Raw genomic sequence first — 20,992 nt, 5'->3', positions numbered from 1 at the left:
GAAACTTTGTTTTTCAGCCCAACATCGGGCGTCTGGGCACCCCCCACGGACCCTCGGGAGAGAAGGTGGCTGTGGTCGCTGTGGACGACTGCGACATCTCCATGGCGATCCGCTTCGGAAACCAAATCGGCAACTACTCCTGCGCAGCCCAGGGCACCCAGACCGGACAGAAGAAGTGAGCCGGAATCTCTCTCTCTCTCTCTTGTCCCCCTTCTCACTGTTGGTCTTCTTTCACCAAACCATCCCACGCCTGAACACTCACACACACACACACACACAGATGGCGAGACTAATCGGCAAATATGTCGTGCCTCGGGGGTGATGTTAAATTGCCTGCATTACAACAGATTACACATCCCTCCTTCTCTAATCTTCTCCTCCTTTTGTCTCTTTAAATCTTCGCCTTCATCCTCGTGCGGTCGCTGCTGTCAAACAAGGCATTGGACACCAAAAGAGCATCTCAACACAGATTTAACCGACTTAGCGTATGTTTGCAAAAGACTGATTAATTTTTGTAAGACGAGGGTTTATTTTTGTATGAGGGCTTCTGCAGAGCGACAGTTGCATGCTAAAACACATTTTGTGTGCAGAGGGTGGGGAGAGGGATATAGAGAGAGAGAGAGAGAGACAGAGAGAGAGAGAAAGAGAAAGAGCATGCTTCAAAGTGGAGTTAATGAGGTTACATTCCTCCACAACTTGTTGCGCAGGTCACAGAAGCCGAGAGGTGTTAAAGACACAATGTAAGATATGCTCTCTGTCAATATGTCAAAGCGTATGTCATGAATTGCATAATCCTTTTTCTATAGCAGCTTAATTACTGGATCTTCTGAATATCCGAATTGAAAGTCATCCAGGGCGATCAGCTGATTCCTCCCAGAGCGAGGGGCACGCTCACTGAGGGAGGGAAAACGTATCTCTCCCAACATTCAAACTCACCCCAAGTATTCCTGTTTAGTCAGGTTCGCACCCAATGGATTTGGGTGTGCTCACATTAACACTTTGACGGGTTCTTTTCAACAGGCTGGAAGATTAATAATAAAAATGTAATTATAATTATTATCATAAATGAAGACATGTCCCTGACACTGAATGTGTCTCTGGTTGGTTGCATTAGCACATGCAGTGGCTTGGATTGTTCCTGTGCAGCGTTGTGTCACAGAGTGTGTATGTGATCCATTTCCTATCTGTCCCCTGCAGATCACTGGACCTGACGGGGCCGCTGTTGCTAGGTGGCGTTCCCAACCTCCCCGAGGACTTCCCGGTCAGGAACAGGAACTTTGTGGGCTGCATGCGAAACCTCAGCATTGACAGCAAACCCATAGACATGGCAGGCTTCATCGCGAACAACGGCACCACACCAGGTGAGACGTTATTGTTGTATAGAAGTTTAAGGCTCAAAAACTCTGATCTCAATTTGTATGTCTCCCTTCAACACATTAATACGTGACATGTCTTTAATGACAAGGTTGTCCTGCCAAGAAGAACTTCTGCACAAGCGAGGTGTGTCACAACGGAGGCGTGTGTGTCAGCAGATGGAATACGTACAGCTGCGAGTGTCCTACTGGTTACGGCGGCAAGAACTGTGAACAAGGTAATGAGTGCGTGTGCGTGTTTGTGTCTGAGAGAGAGAGAGAGAGAGAGAGAGTTAGCATGCACATCAGCATTGTGCTCATGTGTTTGTCTTTGTTTACACGGGTGTGTCTGTGACCAAATCAGCATGTGTCTACAGGCACGCGAATGTTTATCTCTATGTCTTAAGGTACTTCCAGAATTCCAAGACTTTTATTTTGGTGATGAGATGGGATAAGGAACATCTCCCCCATGCATGAGTCATGCAGCGCTCACAATGGTCACAGTGAGCCGCACGATAGAGTTAGTAAAAATGATGACTTGGGTTTTGTATCTGAGGACATAAAACGAGCTATGGATGAGTTTCCTATTAAAGTCCAGATTTGATAACAAATGTATATCGCAGCTATTTCTACTTTCCCCTACACATTCTTGACTGGTGGAACACAAAAGCATTATCACTTGCCAGCAGTGTTTTTATTTACACTCCGGCGATGCCACTCCTCTGAGTAATAACCCATCTCGTGTTCTTCTGTTGTAAGCAGAGAACTTTGATTTTTTCCTCCAGGGCAAGCTTCCAAAAAAATGTGCAGAGGTGTCAATGTCTCTCTTATCCTTCTTGTCTATGAGGTAGCCAGGCCCCTGATCCGGTGTCTGAATTGGGCCGGGATCACAGAGGAGCCGGGGGAAAAAATGGTTTTGGCCCCTTCTGCTGCTTGTTGAAACACTTGGTTGGAGGCTTCGACACCTCGCTGCCATATGAGAAACAAGATGTTTGTTGGCTGGTATTCGACACTGCCAGATTCATCCAGGGCGGATGGGAAAAAAAACTTTGGTTCTGAACCGCCTGGTGATGTCGTTGCACTTTCTTCCCTTTGCTTCAGGGATCTTCATGTCAGGTTCTGATCCAGCAGACCATATTTTTAAAGGCATGGAACAAGTTCTAAGAACAAGAGAACAATGGGGACTAAATATCTGCAATGAATACAGCTGGTACATGCTCCAGGGTCAGATCTCAAGTTTAAACGTCTGGATTGGTGTCAGACAAGCTTCTGTAGTAAATGAAAATGTGTTTATCATCTTACCTGGTTATCTTGGTTCAGACTCAAGAAGAGGTAGACAATTTTGGGGGATTCTGGTAGGACCTGCCTGTCTGATTGTTCACGTCTGGCCCCGGTGAAAAGCTCCACTGTGTCTGCTCTCCCATCCACGACGTGTCACTTTCAGCAAGAGTCAAGTGCACAAAACGGGTAGAGATTAACACCAGCAACAGAATCTGGACCCGAGCACGGACAAGTGCTGATTTGAGATTCAAAAAGCCGCTAAAGGCACAGGCCATCTGCTCCCACCATTCGTTTGCCTGCAGCTTTCTCTCAGCATGATTCAGAAGAGTGAATGAGTGGCTGGTTGTCCTTAGATATCCGTACATCTTCTTTGTCTTTAATGGTAGACTTTAACCAGCTAGCACGGACAAATATCTGCTTTATCTGATAATTACAGTGTATGGTCTGTGTGTGTGTGAGAATCTGCGCACTTATATAAATAAAAGTATGCGCCCATGGGATTCTTGACGATACAGAGTTACAGATTACACTGCAACGCTCACTGTATGTTGTGTTGAAAAAGGCAAGCAGTGTGCGTGTGTGTGTGTGTGTGTTCACCAGTATGTTAAGGGCACATATTATGCTTCTTGTTGATTGCCTTGTTTCTTTTATAGTGTAATATGGGAATATGTGTTTACCAAAGCAGTGCTGTGAATGCCAAATACTAATCCCCTCATCCCTGTCCAGTGATGCCGTCCCCTCAGTTCTTTGACGGTCAGGCCTTGGTCTCTTGGAGTGACCCGGACGTCACCATCGCCGTGCCCTGGTACATGGGCCTCATGTTCCGCACCAGGCAGCCTGCTGGCACTCTGATGCAAGCGAATGCCGGACTGTCCTCCACCATCAACCTCATGGTGAGATACAGCAGAAATATTTGACAAACATCTATTTTAGAATGAAACTGAATCAATTACGGGCTATTGACGATACTGTGACTGATTCAGGTGAGTGAGCAGCAGGTCCGCATGGAGGTGTTGCTCAAACAGAAGCTGGTGGCGTCGCTGGGCTTCACTCAAGTACGGGTCAATGACGGCGAGTGGCACCACCTATTGATAGAACTGACCAGCGTCAAAGACGGCAAGGACATCAAATACATGGTGGCTGTGTCCCTGGACTATGGCATGTACCAGGTAACAACGCAAATGATCACCACGAGGAGACAAGGATGCACCCAATTCGTCTTTGTTTCTATAGACACCAATTTTGTTCTTGTGTTTGTTCGTACAGAAGTCAGTTGAGATCGGAAATGACCTTCCCGGTTTGAAGCTACAAACACTTCATATTGGAGGTTTGCCAGGGAAGGGGAACCATGTCAGCAGGGGCTTCACTGGCTGTATTCAGGTTAGTGTGTGTATGTGTGTGTCATCTGCATCAACAAAAACATCCTCTGTAAGGAAATATCTCACTGAAAACACTGATTTATTAGGGCGTGCGTATGGGTGAGACGTCCACCAACGTTGCCAACGTGAACATGGCTCAGGGCCTGAAGATCCGCGTGGAGGAAGGCTGCGACCTGGCCGACCCCTGCGACGCCCACATGTGCCCCGAAAACAGCCACTGCAGCGACGACTGGAGCACACACACCTGCGTCTGCGACCCAGGTAAGCAGCAATTGCGTACCATTTTAAATCTCTCCGGATGAGCTTTTGGCGCCTCTCTTCACTCCCCTTGTCCTTCGGTGTCTCTGTCCATCCACAGGTTACTTTGGTAAAGAGTGCTTGGATGCCTGTCAGCTCAATCCCTGTGAGCACGTGTCCACCTGCGTCCGCAAGCCCAGCTCGTCCCACGGCTACACCTGTGAATGTGGACAGAGCTACTACGGACAATACTGTGAAAACAAGTAAGAATCCTTTCTGTGTGTCTGTAGGTGAAGTTCCTCCTGACATGTCGTATGTTTTCATCAGCCTAAATCTAGATTTACGGAAATTAAGCGACCACTGTTGATTTCCACTGCAGCCTTGTGGACTTTGCCTCCAACAGAGCCCACTAATCCTCTTTAGTTATGTTGACCTCTCACCAAGTTTTTGTACTTTTGCCAACGTCTTATCGCCTCCGAGCAACTTTATTAGCCAGTAATCTGAGCTTGATTGTGTGTGAGTGTGTGTGTGAGAGAGATAGAATGAAAGAAAGGAATAATCAAACTATCAGGTAAAATTGGGAGCTTATCTCCTCCAAATTCAATCTACCTACTGTGTGTCGATGCTGATACACATGCTCTCTGTCCGTCTGATTCACCTGCACACACACACACGTTCATACTCCTTTTGTTACAACAGGTGCAGTGCTGGGATTGAATCTCTGAACTGCTCGCAAAAGATTAGATAAGATGAAACTGGAACTAGAAAATGGAAATTCAGGTGCATGCAGAAGAAAAGTAAAAAGATATTTGTGGGATAACAAATCAAATATTAATACTAAAAAATATATTCTCTGATGGATTTTCATAAAAAAAACAATAATGTGGTGTATTATAGTTACACTGAGTCAATTTATCCGTGCAGATTAAGTGTGTATTTTTGCACAGTTGGCATTGTGCAAGAGCCCACGTGCGCTATTCAGCCCTGATCGAGACACTCTTTTCCCCCTGAACTATGACCCCTATGACACGCATCACTTCCTGTGTTAGGCAGAATGTGGGATTCCCCCGCAACGCTTGACTGAGCCTCCACAGGTGTTTAGTCTCCGCTGCCCTCACCCTGTGTTCGGCCCCTATCGGATCACATCACAACACAGGGAGACTGTGTGTGTGTGTGTGTGTGTGTGTGTGTGTGTGTGTGTGTGTGTGTGTGTGTGTGTGTGTGTGTGTGTGTGTGTGAGTGCATGAATGAATGAGTCACACTTGAGTCACTTTCTGAAAAGTGTAGAGGAAGTTTATGTTAGATTCAGGTACATAGAGCATTCAGTCACAGATAACTTTACCTGATAGTCAGCTATCAGATTTGGGCTGGGTTGTCTTTTTTGAAAGACAGTAGTAAGTCGGCATCAAGCCTGTTTATGTGGCAGTGTGTTTATTTTATTTTATTTTATTTTATTTTATTTTATTTTATTTTATTTTATTTTATTTTATTTACATTTTATATATTTATCATTGAACTGTATTGTTAATGTTATTATTACTATATCTTTTTTCTCCAATACAGATTGGGTTGTAATTAATTGTATATTTCTCTTCAGGTAGTTGAACGGCTTACATTGTCAAGTGATACTGACAAAATTGATTTCTATACAATTCATCTTATCTTAAAATAAGTTGATGAAAATCATTTTATTAACAACAATGTGTGCAATAGTAAACTGCATTTTAGGCTGTTTTCAGACCGTGCGGGCGTTTCCCCCTCTAGATTGGTACATCAGAACTCAAATGCACGGTGGTTGAGACCAAAGCAAGGTTTACTATGTGAACACCGCAATCAGTTGGGTCCAGACCAAATCGACTCTTTTTTTTACAATGCCATTTGGGTTTGCTGGACTTTATGCCTTGCTGCCTGTTGTTCCAGGGTGGAGAAGCCGTGTCCTCGAGGCTGGTGGGGCAGTCCTGTGTGTGGACCCTGTAACTGCGAAGTCAGTAGGGGATTTCACCCTGACTGCAACAAGACCACCGGAGAGTGTCGCTGCAAGGTAAACTCAGACACTTCAGTCCACGTGGAGGAATTGGAGTTGGAGTTTGTGCTTTTGTCCCTGGCCTTCATCCTCTACTCTCTTCTTCCTCCCTGCAGGATAACTACTATCGACCAGAGGGTGATGACACTTGCCACCCCTGCGAGTGTTTCTCTGTGGGCTCCGAGTCCCGAACCTGCGACCCGCAAACTGGACAGTGCCCCTGCAAGGGAGGGGTCATAGGTCGTCAGTGTAACCACTGTGACCACCCCTTCGCCGAGGTCACCCCCACTGGATGCGAGGGTATGTGAATACACTCATTAAAACTCAAAACAGCATCATTTTTGTGCACATTCCTAATCATTTTCTTGAAATGAACATGGCATATTAGAAAACCCTTCAAAAAGTTAGTGTGTTCTTCCCCGAAGTGCTGGTCGCATGAATCCACAAAGTGTCAGAGCAAGACAAATACTGTCGCTCACATCTGCTGGTGCTTTCGGCCGAGCTAACTTTGCCTCTTTGTTGCCATCCAGTCAAGCAGAAGAGGCGAGCCTGGCTCCCGGGCTAAGTTGGCATTGAGACTGCACACACACAATACAGTAACGATGAATGGAAAGAGCAGAAAGACAAAACCACCAAGTCCCCTAATAGAAAATGAATGGCAGTCTGCCTACTGTTTGACCCAATATGACGCTCATCACACTCACACAACGTGTCCGGACTTTTAATTTAAAGCCTACACTCTTTATAACTCATTAATTTCCTCTGTTGAAATCTTAGGGAAATTCAAATTCACGGTTACAGTTTTTAGGGATTTAAATAAGGGGGAAGAAAGGAAAGGAAAGGAAAGGAAAGGAAAGGAAAGGAAAGGAAAGGAAAGGAAAGGAAAGGAAAGGGGGAAATGTTATACAGGTGGAAGGAAAAGGGAATGTGACATGAGAGAAGGAAGGAGACACTGACGAACAAAAGCAAGAGGTCAAAGTGTATTTAAGGAGGAAATTAAATAGAGGAGAGGAAGAGGGGGAGGATATGTTTTTTTCTCCCTGATGATAAATGAGGTCTGTGTTTGTTTCTGTGTCACTGAGCTGCGACCATCCACAGCAGGCCTCATACCAGTCTGTCAGCTCAGAAACAAACAAAGCCCAGCAGCTTTTGAGTCAGTTCCACAGGGAGCACAGAATAAATGTATGGTTAACGTCACTGCTGCCTTCAAAGACTGGAATGTTTAATCTGAATAACAGGAAAGCGATAGTGTAGCAGAAGAAGTGGCTCCTAAGAGTTAACACTGTGGGGTGCCAGGTCACATGACCAAATGCAGAGCTATCGAGCGAAACCACTAACCAGCCAACATGCAGGTCCCAACCTGGTTTTGTTGTAGTGATTTATTAACCCTGATAATGAATTATGCTCCACGGTTTCTGTTCTTCTGCTGCTCTATCTGGTTGGAGTGGATTGGTTAGTGAGTAACGGTGGTGTCCTGACATTATGAGACATTTGGTTTAAAAGTTTGCTTCCGATTCCATGCCGGGCCTGGTCAATAAAAGGGAGTGTCTGTAAAATTGCCTATTTCCCCCTTTTCCGTGTAAGTAAGTCTGTGTAAGGATTTTGGGATGTTTTCCACGTCTTCCAAGAGAGCTTTGGGCTGGGTTGGGCTTGTAAAGCGCTTTGAGACATTGCTGTGATATCAGGCTGTATAAATAAACTTGACTTGACTTGACTTTGGGGATTTGAGTGTCGGGTCTGAAGGAAAGGAAAGAAGGAGACTACAAACACAAGTTCCAAGTTCACACTCTGATGTGATACATATGTATAATATTGGTACTATATGATATAATATGATATGAGGATATATGATATAGTTACATTTTACATTTACCAGATACTGTCAGGTTTGACCTTCATCATCACCTTCGTCCTTTGTCCTTCACAGTGGTGTACGAGGGCTGCCCCAAAGCTTTCGATGCTGGCATCTGGTGGCCCAAGACCAAGTTTGGACGCCCTGCTGCCATGAACTGTCCCAAAGGATCTGTTGGTGAGTGCTGTTTCATCAATGACAAGGGGCAAAGGTCTGGACGTGGTCAGAACAGTGTGTGGTCCTCGCCACAGAGGTCCGATCAGGCTGTTTCAAGGGACAGTCACGCTGACTGATGACCAAGTTCATGTCAAGGTCAAGTTAATGTGTGATCGTAACCCAGTTACAGCCTGCTGTAGCTTTGTGTGTGTATTTGTATGTACGTGTGTGTGAGAGAGAGAGAGAGAGCGAGAGAGAGAGCAAGAGAGAGAGAGAGAGAAAGAGAGAGAGAGAGAGAGAGGGGTGAAGGCATGATTCGAGATCACTGACCTGTACTTCGTCAAGCCATTTCACTTGCCGGGTTACCCCCTAGTGACTGCCATCGCCATGGCAACTCCATTGTCGATTCCCCGGACTCTTTTGGGGAATTAATTTGCTAACTTTGCACATCGCCATCTCTTGGCTCCCGCTGGAAAATTTTTCCGCCTGTTTCTTTAGAACAACGGTTAAGAGACATGTCTTTCCACTGAAGCCTTCTTCTCCAACTAATGCAGACGAGAACAATACCGCTGCTTCAGTTTTACTTAAGGCATTGAACTCCACCCCAGAGCACTTTACAGGGGCTCTCTTTATTTTTCTGATCTCAGTTCAGTTTGTAAGTCTGTTTTCCTGATGTTTTCTGCTTTGTATGGACTAGTGTTGAGTTTCTGTTGTCTGTCCCCAGGTACCGCCATTCGCCACTGCAACGATGAAAAAGGCTGGCTGTCACCTGAGATGTTTAACTGCACCACCGTCTCCTTCTCCCAGCTGAGGAAACTGGTGAGTACAACACCAGATAAAACAGCAACACCATTACTCTCAGGTTTAAATCTTCCCAACGGCCGTTTTGATGATTTTCAGGTTAAATCGGAGGAGTAAACAAAGTATTTCACCCGTTGTTGTTGGAACCTGAACACAACACTCACTAAGTCACACTAATCCTGGGTTAGGCTTATTTCTATTATGTTTCATCTCAGGTTTCCTCTCCTCTGACCTGCTCTTTTTTTCCGCACCTTTCTCTGTCCCCTCTATTCTCTCTTTCAGAACGAGGATCTGCGCCGCAACAGTTCAAGAATGGACAGCGGCCGCTCCAAGACCATTGTGCGAATGCTCCACAGCGCCACCAGCGGCACCCAGCATTTCTACGGCAATGACGTGAAGACGGCGGCCCAGCTGCTGAACCAGGTGCTACAATATGAGAGCAGGCAGGCGGGATTCGACCTCACCACAATGAGAGACGCAGAGTTTAATGAGGTATTTTCCCCGAATATACTATACTAATACTTCACATAATTATTTGATGAAGTTGTAGGACCAGTAGCATATTTTTTGTAATGTTTTTTTTTTATGTTTTTCTAGAATTTGGTGCGAGCCGGCAGTGCCATATTGAGTCCCGACAACAAGGAGCACTGGGAGCAGATCCAGAAGACAGAGGGCGGAACGGCTCATCTGCTCCGGAATTTCGAGGAGTACGCCAACACGCTGGCGCAGAACGTCAGGAAAACCTACCTCAAACCTTTCACCATCGTCACCGAAAACATGAGTGAGCGGACAAAGAAAACGTATAGCTTTGAGTACATGTAATGATCATTTTGGATATGTTCTTTAAGCCCTCTCTGTCTGACTCCTTTCCAGTTTTGACCGTGGACTACCTGGACGTGTCGGACCCAGAGAGGGCCACGTTCCCTCATTTCCTGGACAACCATGAGGCTTTCCCCAAAGACCTTGGCTCCTTTGTGCTCTTCCCTCAGTTTAACCTCCAGCCTCAGGGTCGCAGGGTGTCTAACTCAGCAGAGCCCAGCGTCACCCCCGCCACCAGAACCGAGCCCCCTGAGGAGAATGAGGAGACGGAGAAAGAGAAGCAGGAGGCGGAGGCGCACACGGTGTCCGACAGGAAACGCCGCTACATTGAGCCCATTGCCCCTCTGCCTGTCGCCGTGGTGATGGTGTTCAAGTCACTGAGTCAGCTGCTCCCAGAGAGATATGACCCCGACCGCAGGAGCCTCAGGTAGACGACTGAAGCACATGCAGTTACCCATAATTCAATGTTAAGGTTACAAAATAGGTTAGAATAACTTCAGACTATGTTGATACACAAGATATATTTGAGAAACAGAGTGCATAGAATTTTCTCACAAACTGTGCAAGGATGAAACATAATCCAGCCAAAAGTCATGATTCATGGCTGTCAGACCCAAGCACTAAGGATGAAAAATGTCATTTAATAATAGGAACAAAGGCATTGCACACACTCACAGCCGCCCGCATGCAGGCGTGTGTATAATTTGTCATACTCTGTGAGGTTTAAGTACACTGAAAGTATTTCATATGGGAAATGTTTAATCTTTACGCTGAATGCACATCATAACATTTAGGTGTGTTTAACAGAAGTATAAGTACTTATCTGTGCTCGGACAGGCCTTTAAACTCTATCTGGGTGGTCAGGAATATGGAGTTATTGGGTTTGAGGTGTAGGATAACAGATGAAGTCACTTGAAACAGGATTCTGATCAAGTAGAGAGTTAACAAAGTAAACATCTTGTAAGGTTTACCATACTTGTGCCTCTATATGTGCCTCTGTGTGTGTGAGAAAGTCGCCTTAATTTTTGGTGTGTTTCCAGGCTGCCCAACCGTCCGGTGATCAACACAGCGATCGTGAGTGCCACAGTCCACAGTGAGGGCCCGCCCCTCCCCGCCACCCTGGACCCCCCCATCACACTAGAGTTCACCCTGCTGGAGACAAAGGAGAGGACCAAGCCTGTGTGCGTCTTCTGGAACCACTCTATCGCGTGAGTTGGTCACACACACACAGAGGACATTGTCATCACACATTGACTGGGATTAAACTTGTGAACACAAACTTGGATTTCTTACACTCTTCCTGGATGGGGTGTGTGTTGTTGTGTTTAGGATCGGAGGGACAGGGGGGTGGTCGTCGAAAGGCTGCGAGCTGCTCAACAGAAACAACAGTCACATCAGCTGCCAGTGTAATCACATGACCAGCTTTGCCGTGCTCATGGACATTTCAAAGAGAGAGGTGAGTGCACAAGGATGTGCTGGTGTGTGTGTGTATGAGACTTTACCCCTGACGTCCCAGAACTGCAGCGAAGATGTGTGTTCTCTCCCCTTAGAATGGCGACGTGCTCCCGCTGAAAATCGTCACCTACACCACCGTGTCCGTCTCCCTCTTCCTCCTCCTCCTCACCTTCATCCTGCTGTGCCTGTTGCGCCGGATGCACTCCAACCTGCACGCCATCCACAGGAACCTGGTGGCCGCGCTGTTCTTCTCCGAACTCATCTTCCTGCTCGGCATCAACCAGACTGACAACCCGGTGAGTCACGGATAATAGTTAATGCGACTTTCTAGAACTTTCGGATCAAATCTCATGTTGGAAAACCACAGCCTTGCAGCATCTTGGCAAGACTTCTGAATGGAATTCAAAACCTCACATGACGACTCCTCTGGGTGTTTTCTTCCCTCAAATTTCTAACGTTAGTAGTATTTTTAAATATTGCAGACCTGTGTAGGATAAAAGTTTTATATCGAATCAAACTACAGCCACATTTCTTGAAACACTGGATCTGTTATCTGTGCGTACGTTTCCTGTGCTTGCGGCATGGTGGAACTTGATGCGAGATAAAGACGCCTCGATCCGGGGGTTTACTGCATTAGACCCCGCCGGGCGTGCTATGATATTTGTTTGGCCTGCAGGCAAGACGTCTGACACTGTGTTGACAGGGGCTTTACCAGACTCAACAGTCCAAGGCCTACCTGAGAGTCTGCCTTTATTGGACAGATTATGTGTTTTGATGCTTGACTAATGACTGTAATAACCTGGAATGTGCTCTTTGCTAAACCCTGCTCCAAATATAAACTCTCTAAGTAGATTTTCAGAAAGTCTTGAAGTCTGCGTAGGTGATTGGCTGGGACAAAGCAGAAGGTTTTAAGTTTACAGTTGAATATGGAGCTAGGGTTTGTCAGATATACAGTAGGATCAAAAGGTGTGGGAATTCTTTGAAGTCTGCTGACTCAAACATTTGGACAAACACACTCACACACAACACCCACACACACACACACACACGTCCTCAGGCCATTATGGGAGACGTGCTGTGACTGGAACCTTTCTCCAGTAGCAGGCCTCAGGCTGGTAAGATCTGGCAAACATTTCCCAAAACAACGTCTTCTTTTCATTCGATACGGCGGTACAGAAGGCCTCATTAATCGTTTAATTGGCAGGTAATCCTCGGGATGGAATGAGATTTGTAGAGCAGAGACACACGAAGAGCGAGCCTGGTTTCAGTCGTGTACGCCGCCACGTCAGGTTACGACATGGTGGGGATTCAGCAGCGACCTAATCTGGGTCTAGGTGCAGCTACCGATAAGAGTTCAATGACTCACCTGCAGTTTTGGAATCATCAGTGTGTTTAGATGTGTGTGTGTGTGTCAGAACTGTGGAATGCTGTCAGCGTGTGCCCAGGGCTATCAGCAGGATGATTTATGATCCTGTCCTCTCTCTATCTCTCTCCATCTCTCTCTCTTTCTTTCTCTTTCTCTCAAACCGTTGTATCTGACTTACTGCATTCCTTAGCAGTTAATAAAAGAAGAAAGAGAGGATGGAAGAATCTATAATGGACGGATCAGCGGAGGGATGCAAAGATGGATGGATGGATGTATTGGAGATGTTGAATGGATGTATGGATAGCAGATTAATGTTATACTGGAAAGAAAAAATAAAATACAAACATTTTCTGTCACTCACGAATTTCCATCCCTCTCTTTTTCTCTCTCTCTCTCTCTCTCTCTCTCTCTCTCTCGCTCTCTCTCCCCCTCCAGTTTGTGTGCACGGTCATCGCCATCCTCCTCCATTACTTCTACATGTGCACGTTCGCCTGGATGTTCGTGGAGGGGCTGCACATCTACCGCATGCTGACGGAGTTGAGGAACATCAACCACGGACACATGAGGTTCTACTATGCCATGGGCTGGGGCATACCGGCTATCATCACCGGTGAGACACACGCACACACACCCACCCATGTAATCAGGGCGCTTTCATGCTGCTACTCGCCTCGTCTGAAGAGGCTGTGATCCTCGTGGGAAATCTGCTGTAGAAGAGACAAAGGAAAACACAGGCTGATAGACAGACGGCGGGAAGAGATGTCGAGGTTTTACTTGATTGTCAAAAATGTGTCAGAATGACAGTAATGCTCAATACCATAAAGTTTTTAAGTATTCCCCTCTTTCCTATCTCGTGAAGGTATCTCTCATGATTTATAGCATCTGTAAATATAATTGTGGCATTGCGTTGCGCAATTTCTGTCTCGCCTGCTCGACGGCTGCAAGGGGAAGAAGAAACACAGGGCAGAGGGAAAACGTTTGGTTCATCGTGTTGCTTTTGTTTGTGTGTGTGTGTGTGTGTGTGTGTAGGCTTGGCAGTGGGCCTCGACCCTCAAGGTTATGGGAATCCCGATTTCTGCTGGCTGTCTGTGCACGACACACTCATCTGGAGCTTCGCCGGGCCCATTTTTGTTGTCGTCCTGGTACTTAAAATGACTTTAACGCATCCATACCTAAGAACTCATAAGAGAAAATGGAGCACTCTCGTTTGACTTTTCTGTCTCTACGCTTCTCCAAAGGTCAACATTGTGATCTTCATTCTGGCTGCGAAGGCGTCGTGCGGTCGCAGGCAGAAAGCCTTCGAGAAGTCAGGCGCTATGTAAGTGTTTCAGTCACAGAGCCGTAACCAGAGGGTTTGAAACCCTGGTGTTAACTGTAAAATGTATATTCGAATCACACGTGCGGGAATCTGATCTTCATCATGTTTATCCTGTCATAGTCCTGCTCTTCGTATGGCTTTCCTCCTACTGCTACTCATCAGCGCCACCTGGATGCTGGGTCTGATGGCGGTCAACAGCGACGTAATGACCTTCCACTACCTGTTCGCGGGCTTCAGCTGCCTGCAGGTAAGTCAGTGTGTCCAAACCCTGAGAACAGATAAACGACAACTTGATCCATCATCATCTTCCTCCTGTGCGCACACACACTCTTCTGAAACGCTCTCTCTCTCACTGTCTTCACAGGGCATCTTCATCTTTTTCTTCCACGTGATCTTCAACAGAGAAGTAAGAAAAAATCTGAAGAACGTCTTCACGGGAAAGAAAACCATAACGGATGAGAGCAGCGCCACAAGAGCCTCTCTGCTCACTGTGAGTGGACACACACACCCTCTCACACACACACAGATCCGTTTTGGTTTGTAAATGATTGTTTTTTTCTGTCATTCCACCCTCCGTCCATCCTCAGCGCTCCCTCAACTGTAACAACACGTACACGGAGGATGCCCTGTACCGCTCGGCCATCGGGGAGTCCACCGTGTCCCTGGACAGCACGATCAGGTCAGCCAAGAGCCGCAGCAGCTTCCTGGCTTACACACTCAGGTACATGGACAAACTGACTGCATGGCTGCTTTACTACACTGCTGCTGTGCACCAAGAGTGTGTGGATTAGAGGGAGAGAGTGGGAGAGAGAGAGAGAGAGAGAGTAAGAGCGAGAGCGAGAGCGAGAGCGTGTGTGTTTTTTTGTAACATTTCCCTCTTTTGTATATCTTTGTCTCTCTGCACGCCTGTCTGGTGATGGTCAAATGTCTCACACATACTAACATACCCCACTTATACACACACACACACACACTGTGTATTCGCATATATACACCCTTCACCCCATCTATTTTGCCTTTTAGATTAGGTTCAGGCACAGTGTTGCTTTCTCTTTTTCTGCACTCCGCATGTATGAGAGACAATGCTGGGATCTGCAAGCGCATGGCATCGCTGCTTAAACTCCACACAATGAACCGAAGCTTACAGTAAGCCCGTCCATACAGACAGAATACATCACAACCTGACATTTTGTTTTTCTAAATGTGAGGACTAAACAGTGTGAGTAAGGTTGGTAAATGTATATATTAAATATTTCACACAGAGTAATATATAGTTAAAGCAGTAAATAAATATATATATACATTTGTTAGGCTCATTATTTTTTTTTTTATATTCATATTTGTACTAAAATATATTGCTTTTATTGAAATTGTAAATTCATTTAATTTATTTCACAAAAAAATGTTTTCATAGATTTTTTGATTCAGGTTGTGTTGCATCTTTTGTAGCTGATTTGCATTTCTTTCCATTTTTCTCTTCACCCTTTTTAATAGTGTATTCTGAGCTTCATGCTTCATGCGCCTTACCATCAGTAACTGGACAAAACAACCTGAGTATATCAGATTTATTGAGTTAAGATGTCAACATGCTGACATATTTATAACTCTGTTAAGGTTCTTCATTTTCTCACCTGCTTGTCTGGTACAGGTGTGTGTTTCAGTGCATCACAGGCGTGTGTTCTTTGATGTGGGCTGATGTTACATATACCTGCTGTTTTTACCAGATTTACAGAAGCCGAGTTAGGTCTGACTGTACGCAGCGGCTCATAAAGCTGTCAGCTGGGTAATGGGAGATGACACCGGGGTCAATAAGAGCAGAAAACACCTGAAGGGGCTGCCGTGTGGCGTGCTGCCACTCTGAATGTGTGTGTGTGTGTGTGTGTGTGTGTGTGTGTGTGTGTGTGTTAAAGAAGGAGAGAGAGAAGGAATGAGGGAGGCGGAGAAAGACATTATGGACAACAAAAAGAGAAATGGGCCAAGAGTCAGAGGAAAATAGAGGGAGAAACGAGGGTGGTGGAGATGGGAGGATACCTGTTGAGGGAATCTAACACACACACACACACACACACACACACATACTTCTTCCCTGCAGCTGTTAGCATTTCTCCAGTTGTTTCCAGAAGGTTCTCAGCCATCAGCCAGGTCAGAGTCTCCAGTCGCTCTTTCACCATGCAGCCAATGTCTCAATCCTGAGAGCAGAGGAGGTGATAGGAGAGGAGAGGAGAGGAGAGGAGAGGAGAGGAGAGGAGAGGAGAGGAGAGGCCTGTTGCGTCGTATTAACCCAAGATACTCAGTGTATTCTGACAGGAATCATATGCAGATAGAGTTCACCCACCCTCAAGCGGAAAATACAATTTCTTTTTTGTGTTTTTGTTTAGGCAAACTGTTTGGAATGAGAGAAGTCTGATGTTTTAGCTGCTGTATGTCAGTTTCCTCAAACATCAAGTCGGGGCTTGAACTCATTTGGCAATTCTTCTTTTCTCCTCAATTTCCTCACTTCCTCCCTCCCCTCCTCACTCTACCGATCCACTTCCATCTTCCTCCTTCTCTGCTGTCTCCATCTGTGTAGGGATGAGTCTGGACAGAAGCCCAGTGTTTCTTCAGGGACAGCTAAAGGACACACAGACCTGGATGGACCTTTGTTCCACCGAAACGGCACCAAAGGAGACGGTGAGTTTGCAAAAATGAACCCAATCTTATCTTCTGTTTCATCAGTGAAACTTGATCTGCTCACGCTTCTCCTCCCTCCTTGTCACTTGCAGACTCAGACTCGGACAGTGAGCTGTCCGGGGACGAGCACAGCTCCTCCTACGCCTCCTCCCACTCCTCCGACAGCGAGGATGACGAGCTGCACATCAAGCCGAAGTGGAACAACGAGAGGCCCCTTCACAGCACGCCTAAAGGTACATACGGTCGTGTTGAACTCAGCAGTCGGGTCAAGGGTTACGTGTTCAATGCTAAGTATCTAGGGTCTAATATGTCTTCTGTCACACTATCAGGGGATTCATTGTCCAACCACGTGAAGCCTTACTGGCCCGTAGACGCCACCACAGCCAGTGACAGCGAGGATCCCCTTGGTGCAGAGCGGCTTAGGGTGGAGACCAAGGTGAACGTGGAACTGCACCCGGAGAATAAGCTCAACCACACGGGTGACAGGGAGCGGGAGGCGGCCCAGGACAGAGACAGCGAGTCGGCCAGCAACGCGAAAGAAGCAGTGGCGCCGCCCAGCCTGCCCAACAGCAACACCAACCACCATCCTGAGCAGCGGAAAGGTCCGTTGATTCAGCCGAAGCAGAATTTGTCTCATTTGTTCAGATTCGCGGTGAGCTAATTTGATTCCGATTTCATTTCTTCCAGGTATCTTAAAGAACAAAATCAGCTACCCGCCGCCACTCAACGACAAGAACATGAAGAACCGGCTGAGGGAGAAGCTGAGCGACTACAACCACCCCACCATCACATCACCGGCGCCCATCAACAACAACGCCTCCTCGCTGCCGCCCTCTGTCAACATCATGACCCCGTCGTCGCGGACACCGTCGTTAGCCTCTAACGAAGGCGGAGGAGGTCGCCCCGGCAACCACGACGGAGGCCCCATCTTCAAGCCGCCCGTCGCCCCGCGGCCACAGATTACCCTACCGCCGGTGAACGCCATCTACAGGGAGACCAACGGGGGCGTGGCCATGCACCTTAAGTCTCCCACGGTCAACGGAGGCAACGAGTCCGACTCAGAGTTAGTAGTTTGCATGTAACAACGATTAATTCCCCAGATTAGATTGAATACTGATTAATAATAAGATTAAATAGACAAGTTATGTAGTAGAATGCATGTATGGTATTTCAGTAGAGCCCTTATAGCACAAACGAGTGAACCCACCCTGCATAAATGCTGCATGATGACCTCCTACCTCCCTGCATCCGTTTTGACCTCGCATGTTCTCCCCCCTGCCTCTCGTTCTCTCCCTCACTCCCTCACTCCCTGCATCCCTCCCCCCTTCCTTCCTCCTCCCCTCCCTCTCCTCTCCTACGCTAACAGCGGCAGTAATGAGACTTCGATCTGACCTGTTAGGAAAACCCAGACCAGCCTTCCCTTGTGAGAAGAGGAGCCAGGGAGCTGCCAGAGGAGGAGGAGGAGGAGGAGGAGGCAACTGAAGATCGTCTGATTGAGAAGACGGGGCACACGTTCTCCAGGCCTGATCTGACCATCCATCCCTCCTCTCTTTGTTCCCTCTCTTTGGAGAGCAGTATTAAAAATGAACAGAATGAAAGAAAGGAGGTAACACTATTAAAGGGAATGCCACGTCGGAATGTTCAGGAGCGGATTTAATGGAGCCGTTTGTGCCAAAAACTACTTAAAGGAAAATGAGGGCGGTGTTTCAGTAGATACAGAATTCTCCCAGAATGCAGTGCAAGCCCAGAATCAGCAACATCTTCCTGCATGGGGTGTGTCAGAGTGAGAGTCAAAACAGCTGGGCAGCGCTTCCTGCATGGCCTGTTTCTTCTCATGGACACAGAGCAGACAGACATGTAACCACTGAGCATGGATACAGATACGTGCTGGTACAGACAAAGCACCAGGAGGCCCAACACGGACACAAAGCTGTACATCAGAAATGTTCTCAACCTGTTCTCACTGACTCAACCTGCCTGTGGATTGTACCAAGTGCACTATAAAGGGGGGGTAGAACTTTGGACACACCCCACTCATCAATGTGGACGGAGCTTTCACAGCCCTCCAAAGTGCTCCCTTGCTTTTTTTAAAACTCGGAGACGAGTCAATGCAGTGTGTTTAGAGTGTAATTAACGTGTAGATATTCTGAAAGGTGAAGAAAATGGATCTATTTTGTATTTCCGCTGTAGCGATGACAAGACAGAACTCTTCCACTACTGCAAATTGATTATGTGTGTTGCACTAGGATGAACCAAGTGAGGAAAATCTCTCTGTATGCTGGTTTTGACTGACTGCGAACAAAAGTCCAAGAGCAAACATGTGCCTTCGGCCCCCCGCGCCCTGGAAAGAGGCCTTATGCATGCAACACACACACACACACACACAGCATTACTATGCGTCACAAACCTACCACATACCATCAATCATAACATGGTTGCCGCCGTTTTGGCTAATTGCAACATAACTGGCCTGTTTTCACCAAGTGTGCACAGCACTGCAGCACCCAGGGAGATTACGAGTGAAAATATGGAAATCTGTAAAATATGTCCCCTTTCAAAGCCTCCATCAAGCCATCCCAAATATGTGTATCACAGTGTATATAGGACATGCATGCATTCAAAGCATATTACATTCACACGGACAGAAGACAGAAGACAATTCTCTTTACACACGTGACCTAGAATGTCCCACGCACATGTACGCAGTGTCTTATCCTCTGGGCCTTAATGAGCATTAATATGTGAAACCACCTCTGTGATGTAATCTCTGTCTGTCTTTTTTAAGCACTATGAACCTTAAGCCTCGTCTTCCAGTGTCCATGCTGCCCCGATTGTCCAATTGCAACTCACTCCTGGTAACCAAAGTCCTGAAATATGCAGATAGGAGTTGTTTTCTCTTCACTTTCAACTCAAATCAGTTCACGCTTAATTTGCATATTAAGGAGAAATGACTTTTGAGTCTTCATCAAAAATAATAAGTTGACAAATCATTTTTATTCTCTCTCCTTTATTGTTTGGGTTAAAGTTAATTGAAGTCAACTCTTACGCAATTTGCAGCTAGTACAATATGTTTACCACTCCCTGAATGCCTATGTACCATACACACGCGCGCACACACACACACACACACACACACACACACACACACACACCCCCCATTCTGGAGCCAGTGTCTTGCCCTCGTGTAATCAATGCTGTGGATAGCTGTCCTTGTTTTTGTATGATCCCAGACACTGGAAATGTTTTGTAACATAATGTATATTTATTTTTTATGGTTTTAAGACACTGGAAACAAAAACATGATTGTGACTGTAAAATTAAAGATGACACATTGAATTTTTAACCACCTCGTCTCGACCCATTTCACATTTGAACCTTAATATCTGAGGGGGGACGGGGAAAGGGGGGAGGGGGTGTCTTTATTGTATTAGTAAGACTGTGTTAGTCCTCGTAGAACAACAGAAGCTGCCAGTTTTAATACAGTATGTCAACTTACTTTGGTACATAAACACATACACCAGCTTGTCTGCGCTTATTGCATCAGACGCACACACACACACACGCGCGATTGTAGTCTTTTATAAATAACATGTATGTGTGAGGTGACACATTTCTTACATGAATCAGTGCCTCCTTTACTGCTGTACATGTTTACATACAAGGACAGAACCAGCAGGATTCTTCCCAAGCTTGCTGAAAAGTGATTTTTAATGTTATAATTATACAATATGACTATGGTGGCAAGATTGATCAATGTTAACATCATCTAAGTTTAGTTTCCTGTTGATTCCCCCGCACCTTAGCGACATTTCTTTCCACAGCACTACTTTAATGAGAAACCTGCATTCAAGGTAGGCTCACTCAATTAAACGCTTATCCCTGAGAATTCATCAGAAAAATGTAACAGATTATGGGTTTATACTGTATGTGGCGGAGGATTAGAGAGGTGGATTGAGGCTATGAAAACCCATGAAAGTGTGCGAGATCACAAGGAATGAACTTTAAACATTTAGTGAGAGGATAAGAAGTAACAGCATTCCTCTGTAGTTTCACCATGTTGTAAAGAAAAACGGCAGCCCTGACCTCAAAGAAGTAACGCTGACGTCAGGGGTAGATAGCAGCTTGTATTATTTATGATGCAAAAGCAGAAACCAAGCATGGCGTCTATGGCAAGTCTGTCTCACCCGACACACAATGCACACACAGACCGCCCCCAACGGGGTGTTGCCAAGTAAATTATTGTGAGGAGGCAGAGTGAAAGGTTAGATGACAGAGTCAGATTT

General features: G+C 46.2%; 1 protein-coding gene across 3 annotated transcripts in view; it reads left to right on the top strand.

Moving 5' to 3' along the window:
• The window catches only part of celsr1a (cadherin EGF LAG seven-pass G-type receptor 1a), a 70,912-nt gene extending 50,879 nt beyond the window's left edge, over positions 1-20,033 (top strand). The window contains exons 7-35 of one of the 3 annotated variants that reach the window (XM_076152137.1): positions 18-175; positions 1,198-1,361; positions 1,466-1,591; positions 3,360-3,526; positions 3,617-3,802; positions 3,900-4,013; positions 4,099-4,273; positions 4,371-4,512; positions 6,170-6,290; positions 6,389-6,572; positions 8,200-8,301; positions 9,005-9,099; positions 9,364-9,573; positions 9,679-9,862; positions 9,955-10,327; positions 10,941-11,108; positions 11,230-11,356; positions 11,451-11,651; positions 13,157-13,331; positions 13,751-13,863; positions 13,960-14,039; positions 14,160-14,286; positions 14,404-14,529; positions 14,627-14,718; positions 16,609-16,709; positions 16,802-16,942; positions 17,039-17,311; positions 17,397-17,772; positions 18,109-20,033. In XM_076152137.1, the coding sequence (XP_076008252.1) occupies positions 18-175; positions 1,198-1,361; positions 1,466-1,591; positions 3,360-3,526; positions 3,617-3,802; positions 3,900-4,013; positions 4,099-4,273; positions 4,371-4,512; positions 6,170-6,290; positions 6,389-6,572; positions 8,200-8,301; positions 9,005-9,099; positions 9,364-9,573; positions 9,679-9,862; positions 9,955-10,327; positions 10,941-11,108; positions 11,230-11,356; positions 11,451-11,651; positions 13,157-13,331; positions 13,751-13,863; positions 13,960-14,039; positions 14,160-14,286; positions 14,404-14,529; positions 14,627-14,718; positions 16,609-16,709; positions 16,802-16,942; positions 17,039-17,311; positions 17,397-17,772; positions 18,109-18,136 (4,629 nt within the window). In that variant the 3' untranslated portion in view covers positions 18,137-20,033. Of the gene's footprint in view, positions 1-17; positions 176-1,197; positions 1,362-1,465; positions 1,592-3,359; positions 3,527-3,616; positions 3,803-3,899; positions 4,014-4,098; positions 4,274-4,370; positions 4,513-6,169; positions 6,291-6,388; positions 6,573-8,199; positions 8,302-9,004; positions 9,100-9,363; positions 9,574-9,678; positions 9,863-9,954; positions 10,328-10,940; positions 11,109-11,229; positions 11,357-11,450; positions 11,652-13,156; positions 13,332-13,750; positions 13,864-13,959; positions 14,040-14,159; positions 14,287-14,403; positions 14,530-14,626; positions 14,761-16,608; positions 16,710-16,801; positions 16,943-17,038; positions 17,312-17,396; positions 17,773-18,075 lie in introns of all 3 variants that reach the window. The other 2 variants (XM_076152119.1, XM_076152128.1) reach the window with 2 other exon arrangements.
• Positions 20,034-20,992: the final 959 nt, after the last annotated feature.

The sequence above is a fragment of the Genypterus blacodes genome, unplaced genomic scaffold, assembly GCF_046128005.1.
Source record: "Genypterus blacodes isolate CSIRO-AG114 ecotype Tasmania unplaced genomic scaffold, CSIRO-AGI_Gbla_v1 ptg000007l_1, whole genome shotgun sequence".
Lineage (NCBI taxonomy): Eukaryota > Metazoa > Chordata > Actinopteri > Ophidiiformes > Ophidiidae > Genypterus > Genypterus blacodes.
The sequence above is the reverse complement of the archived record's forward strand: the minus strand, read 5'-3'. Positions and strand labels throughout refer to the sequence as shown.